Raw genomic sequence first — 6,976 nt, 5'->3', positions numbered from 1 at the left:
TATCTGTTTATGAGGCTATAACAGGGTGTGATTTTAAAAAAAACCCAGAGTAATAACTGTGATAACATTGATGACCCATAGATTTTATATTCAAGTGCCATCATCAGGTCAAAGATTTTTATCCAATATTTTGTTTTATAACCACATACCTAATAACTAAAGACATTCCTATCACTCATTACATGGATTAAGGTTGGTTAAATACAGATGATACTAAATGGTTGAACACTAATGAGATCTTCAGTTAAACTTGTCCTATCTACAAACCAGAGATAACAAACCCTGTTTAAGAAGTAGGTTTGTCTGTGGAGTCCTCCCCTCTGAGGTTTATTTAGGCCTAGCAGTGAGGACCCCAACCCATAATCCTCCTGCAGACACACCTGTAGAGGAGAGTATAAAGACCCTGGTCTGAACAAAGTCAGACATCAAGCTTCAAGGAGTCTCTCCACAGCAGCTCTTCACAGCCTCCAGACCGACCCTGAAGATGACTCCTTCTGCCAGCCTGCTGCTGCTGCTCCTGCTCGGCTTCTCTCAGGCATATCCTGTCCAGGAGGAAGGAAGCAAAGAAGATGTCCCAGATACCGTCGACATGACCACCAGGATTCTGACCTCCAACAGCGCCACCAACGAGATCCTGCTGGAAGGGGACATTCTGGCTCCCACAACCAGAAGTGCCATGATATGCTCGTCCCAGAACTGCCGCTGGAAGAAAGCTACCAACGGCTTGGTGATGGTCCCCTATACCGTGAGCAGTGACTTCACCAGCTCAGAGAAGCAGCTGATCAACTCTGCATTGAACGGCTTCCAGGCCAAAACCTGCATTCGTTTTGTCCCCCGTCAGAATGAGGCCGACTACATCAGCATCGAGAACCAAGCCGGATGTTTTTCCCCTGTGGGCAGAGTGGGAGGCGCACAGGTGCTCTCTCTCAAAAGGCCGAACTGCCTCTACTACGGCATCATCCAGCACGAGGCCAACCACGCTCTGGGTTTCCAGCACGAACATACCAGGACCGACCGCGACTCCTACGTCAATATCAACTGGGAGAACATCGACCCGCAGAATGCCTACAACTTCGCCATGCAGGCCGCCAACAATCTGAATACTCCCTACGACTACTCCTCCATCATGCACTATGGGAAAACAGCCTTCTCCATGAATGGGAAGGAAACCATGATCCCCATCCCGAACGCCAACGTCCCGATCGGCCAGATTAACGGCCTGTCCAACTGGGACATCATAAGGATCAACACGTTCTACGGGTGCTAGTAACAATGCTGATGACAAATGTAACAAATTTCTACTTTCTTTGTTTCTTTATTCTGTAATTAAAGCTACTGTAACCCATGAAACCAATGCTAAAGATTATTTTACTGAGAAGGATTTCTCAATGATTATTGAATATTTAAGCAAAAAGAAGGATTCTCTTCCACTTGGATTTCAAGATACTGATAAAAAAAACAGTTGTCCAAGAAATGAAAAAATAGTCCAGATCAAAAAATGTACTCAGTATGACAATGAAAATATAACAGTGTTATTTGCCTTGTAAAACATAATGCTCAAAATAGTAACAAAATTCAAATTATTCTCAAGAAAGATATCACAAAACGTGGTAACAAGTTAGTTTAAAGCACACTTGTTTTTGTTTTCTAAGCATTAGCCTTGAGACACATCTGAAATGAATTCTTGGATGTGATACGTTATATACAAGTTTACAGTTTACACTATGCTGAACCAGCTCTGAGATATTATGAACCGCTAAATGATTCTCGATGAAAGTAGTGTGCTGTAATACAACTCAGGGGAGATATGTAGCCAAGACCTTTGTTTTAAACTGTACAGAAAACACAAGTTATTGAGTTATTGAAAAAACACACCAGCTTAGTTGTTTATCAGAATGTCAGATCAACATATGAACAGGACCCTCTAATAAGGTAACATATCTAGGGTACATAAAGAAGGCCATTTAATAAGTTTTGCTGACTTACTCTAGATGTTTTATTAACTATTTGATGGTTTAATTGAATTCTGGCTGTAAATGGATTATTTACTTGTGGTAAAGCAAATCTGCCATCTCTGTATCTGAAACTGTGATGAAAATAAAGTTGATTTGAAGTGTCTATAAAATCAGAGACTGAGATTGAGAAAATCTGAAAAGCTTTCTTGGCAATTATGTGTGCATTTCTGAGAAAGTTCTTAACTTCAGCTCGTCATTTTCCCGTCTACTGTGAAATCACACAGTGTGTGTGGTTGAGAATCAGCTCATGAGGTAAAATGAACATCTGCGTGACACCAGTCAAGCTTTATCGTGCAAATCTGGTGAAACTGATGTAAAGTTATTGAGAATGAACCTCATTGAATGTTATCTAAAGTTTGTTTATTTCAAGTACAACCATATTTGAGTCACAGAGCTAAACTTGAGATTTTTCACAACAATTAAACTGATTTGTTTTCTTGCAGCAACCAGACTTTTATGTTCATCCAGAGGGTCAGAAGACCTTTGGAGGTTTCTGTTGCTACAGAACAGCAGTAAGTGTTGTTATGTGGCCTTCTGGATTTGTCAGCTATGCAAGCAGCGTGTCTCTAGGAATGACAACGTTGGTCTATCAGTCGGTCCACCACTTTGATCCAGACTGAGCTGTCTCAACAACAATTAGATGAATGCCATGAAACCTTGTGCAGACATTCATGGTATCTGAGAGAATGAACTCTAATGACTGTGGTGATGCCTTGACCTTTTCTGTAGCTCCACCAGCCGGCCAAAGCTTTCCTTTATCCTGTAAAATATCTAAACATCTATATGATGGATTGGCACAAAATTTTGTGCAGACATTCATGGTCGCAAGAAGATGAATCATGCTGACTTTGGTGATCCCCTGATACTTCCTCTAGAGCCACCATGAGGTCAACATTTATGGTTTTGAGTGACATGTCTCAAAAAAGATTGAATGGATTGCCATGAAATGTGGTACACACATTCACATCCCCCTCAGGATGAACTGTCATAACTTTGGTGTTCCCCTGACTTCTCATCTAACGCCACCATCAGGTCAACATTTTTATTAGTGTAATACTTTGGTGTATGCCCAAATATCTCCAAACCTAATGGCATTCCCATCAGCCTCACCTGTACTTTGTGACTCATGAGGCAAGAGCTGAAGTTGTAAAGAGCACCTTATTTTTATATTGGACGTTTAGCTGGATTGATCTCACTTCTCTTGGTTGTATCAGAGTGTGTGTGATATCTGTGTGGTTTTGATTTACCTGACTTATGACCCTGAGAATAATTGGTACAATAGTTGCAAGAAATTGTGTCAATCCAGTGACAGATCTGTGAGGGGGAGCAAATATTTCAGCTAATATTCAGATGCTGTTCATACGCGTTCACAGCGATTTATCAGTTCCTATCCGAACAATGTATTTGTATTTGTTTACCTCCCTACTTTTTAATTAACGAACAAATACCTTCTATGGAGCAAATATTAGGGAGGGATTTCAAGAGAAACACATATTACTCTGCTTAAATTAAGGTTGTTTTAACAAAGATACTCTAATGTGGACTATGTCTGGTTGAAGACCATATAAAGTGTGTAGCTTAACAAATGCAACCTATTTAACCACATAGTGAAGCTGTGTTCATCCATCTTATAACCAGAGATAACAAACCCTGTTTAAGAAGTAGGTTTGTCTGTGGAGTCCTCCCCTCTGAGGTTTATTTAGGCCTAGCAGTGAGGACCCCAACCCATAATCCTCCTGCAGACACACCTGTAGAGGAGAGTATAAAGACCCTGGACTGCATAAAGTCAGACATCAAGCTTCAAGGAGTCTCTCCACAGCAGCTCTTCACAGCCTCCAGACCGACCCTGAAGATGACTCCTTCTGCCAGCCTGCTGCTGCTGCTCCTGCTCGGCTTCTCTCAGGCATATCCTGTCCAGGAGGAAGGAAGCAAAGAAGATGTCCCAGATACCGTCGACATGACCACCAGGATTCTGACCTCCAACAGCGCCACCAACGAGATCCTGCTGGAAGGAGACATTCTGGCTCCCACAACCAGAAGTGCCATGATATGCTCGTCCCAGAGCTGCCGCTGGAAGAAAGCTGCCAACGGCTTGGTGATGGTCCCCTATACCGTGAGCAGTGACTTCACCAGCTCGGAGAAGCAGCTGATCAACTCTGCGTTGAACGGCTTCCAGGCCAAAACCTGCATTCGTTTTGTCCCCCGTCAGAATGAGGCCGACTACATCAGCATCGAGAACCAAGCCGGATGTTTCTCCTCTGTGGGCAGAGTGGGAGGCGCACAGGTGCTCTCTCTCAAAAGGCCGAACTGCCTCTACTACGGCGTCATTCAGCACGAGGCCAACCACGCTCTGGGTTTCCAGCACGAACATACCAGGACCGACCGCGACTCCTACGTCAATATCAACTGGGAGAACATCGACCCGCAGATGGCTTACAACTTCGCCATGCAGGCCGCCAACAACCTGAATACTCCCTACGACTACTCCTCCATCATGCACTATGGGAAAACAGCCTTCTCCATGAATGGGAAGGAAACCATGATCCCCATCCCCGACCCCAACGTCCCGATCGGCCAGATTAACGGCCTGTCCAACTGGGACATCATAAGGATCAAGACGTTCTACGGCTGCTAGTAACAATGCTGATGAGAAATGTAACAAATTTCTACTTTCTTTGTTTCTTTTTTCTGTAATTAAAGCTACTGGAAAAAATCCAGTCTCCAAGTCCATTACCTCAGTCTGAAGGATTTATTAATTAACTACAATAACATGGTTAAGGATGCGAGAACACACTATTTTTCTGAACTCATTACTACACATAAACACAATCCCAGGTTTCTGTTTAAGACTGTGGATCAGCTGGTAAACCCAACCCCTCCTTGTGCCTCAGCTTGAAGTAATGATGACTGTGAATTGTTTTTATCTTATTTTACCAATAAGGTGGTGTCAATCAGAGCCTCTATTACCCCCGCGGCCTCTTACTCAGAGGTTCCTCACCAGCAACAAGAGAGTTTTAACCAGTTTTATCCCATCGACTTGTCTGAGCTTTTGAAAACAGTAACACAAATGAGAGTGTCCTCCAGCCCACTTGATGTAATACCTACAAAATTTTTACTGAAAGTAATAGATTCTGTTGGGCCCCATTTGATCTCTGTTTTCAACAGCTCCCTATCTACTGGTTGTGTCCCTGATTATTTTAAAACAGCTTGCGTGAACCCACTTTTAAAGAAACATGGTTTAGATCCCTCCCTCCCACATAATTTTAGACCAATTTCAAAACTGCCTTTTACTGCAAAGATTCTAGAAAGAATTGTGTCCAAACAGCTGCTCACTGTACTGGAAAATAACAAAATATTTGAAAAGTTTCAGTCTGGTTTTAGGAAGTACCACAGCACTGAGACTGCCCTGCTTAAAGTCACCAATAACCTTTTAATGTCTGCTGATGAAGGCATGTGCTCAGTCCTGGTACTCCTGGACCTTAGCGCTGCTTTTGACACCATTGATCACAACATCATGTTAGACAGACTGATGCACTGGGTGGGGATCTCTGGTACTGCCCTTGAATGGTTTTCATCCTACCTGTCAAATAGGAAGTTTTGCGTGTCTGTAAACAACTATATCTCCTCGTTCTGTCCAGTTAAATATGGTGTGCCTCAGGGGTCGGTCTTAGGACCCATTTTGTTTTCCTTGTATCTGCTTCCCCTTGGACATATTATCCATAAACATGGCATTTCTTTTCATATTTATGCTGATGACACACAAATATACTTGCCCGTCAGATCCACAGACCCTGGAATGCTGAGTTCACTTAACAACTGCAGTTGTGAAGTAAAAAAATGGATGTCAAATAATTTCCTCCAGCTGAACTCAGACAAAACAGAAATCCTGGTCATCGGGTCCCAGCAGATGGCAGATTTGCTAGTAAATCACATTAAGCCTGTGGCAAAGAACCTTGGTGTTTGGTTTGATAGTAATTTAAATTTCGAGCAGCACACCACAAAGCTTGTTCAATCATGTTTTTATCAACTTAGAAATATAGCTAAAATTCGATCTATGTTAACTTTTAAGGACACAGGAGACCATTTTACACGCCTTCATCTCATCACGCCTGGATTATTGCAACAGCCTTTTCACCTGTTTAACCCAAAAATCTATTGATCGACTCCAGACTGTCCAGAACTCAGCTGCCAGGCTTTTAACCAGAACAAAGAAATATGACCACATTACTCCTATTTTAGCTTCATTACACTGGCTCCCAGTATGTTTTAGAATTGACTTTAAAATTCTATTGATTACTTTTAAAGCTCTTCATGGCCTCTCGCCTTGTTATATTTCTGAACTTTTAGTCCCATACGCACCAGCACGTACCTTGAGATCCTCGGGCAGAGGTCTGTTGTCTGTTCCAGAGTCTCGACTGAAAACTAAAGGGGACAGAGCGTTTGCTGTCAGGGCCCCGAGGCTCTGGAACAGCCTGCCCAAGGAAATCAGGTCAGCTGAGTCAGTGAACTCTTTTAAGTCCCTTCTTAAAACATACTTTTATAGGAGAGCCTTTTTCGATCTTATTTGACTTTATTTTATCCCTTTTATTTTATTGTATTTTACTAATTTTATATTTATCTTAAACGTGTATTTTAGTCTTTTCAATGTTTTCATGCTTTTATCTTGTATTGTTTTTGTATTATTGTCTCGGGTATTATTGTCTTTACACTTGTTAAAGCACTTTGTAACTTGTTTTTGAAAAGTGCTCTACAAATAAAGATTATTATTATTATTATTATTACTGTCACCACAACTGTCACGCTGCATACTGTTAGCTCAGGCAGATACAGGTTTTAGGACCCAAAAGCATACAGAGATAGGCAAGGTTGATTTCTCTTTAATAAATTAACATGAAGAGTACAAAAATAAAATCCAAGCACCTGATGTGAGGCATCAAAGCCAAAGCAATCCAAACTAGCCA

At 41.9% G+C, this 6,976-nt stretch overlaps 2 protein-coding genes across 2 annotated transcripts; both read left to right on the top strand.

Annotated features, from left to right (window-relative positions):
* Positions 1-223: 223 nt before the first annotated feature.
* On the top strand, positions 224-1,267 carry LOC119918810 (high choriolytic enzyme 1-like). Its single transcript, XM_038739495.1, has one exon. The coding sequence runs from the start codon at positions 485-487 to the stop codon at positions 1,265-1,267; it is 783 nt and encodes a 260-aa protein (XP_038595423.1). The 5' UTR covers positions 224-484.
* A 2,351-nt stretch (positions 1,268-3,618) lies between these two features.
* LOC119918809 (high choriolytic enzyme 1-like) lies at positions 3,619-4,673 on the top strand. Its single transcript, XM_038739494.1, has one exon. It carries the CDS (start codon positions 3,868-3,870, stop codon positions 4,648-4,650), a length of 783 nt encoding a protein of 260 aa, XP_038595422.1. The 5' UTR covers positions 3,619-3,867; the 3' UTR covers positions 4,651-4,673.
* The last annotated feature ends 2,303 nt before the right edge of the window (positions 4,674-6,976 follow it).

Source organism: Micropterus salmoides, unplaced genomic scaffold, assembly GCF_014851395.1.
Source record: "Micropterus salmoides isolate LMB-PRFRI ecotype aquatic unplaced genomic scaffold, ASM1485139v1 Ms_hic_scaffold_2432, whole genome shotgun sequence".
In the NCBI taxonomy this organism is placed as follows: Eukaryota; Metazoa; Chordata; class Actinopteri; order Centrarchiformes; family Centrarchidae; genus Micropterus; species Micropterus salmoides.
This window is presented reverse-complemented; position numbering and strand designations above follow the sequence as displayed.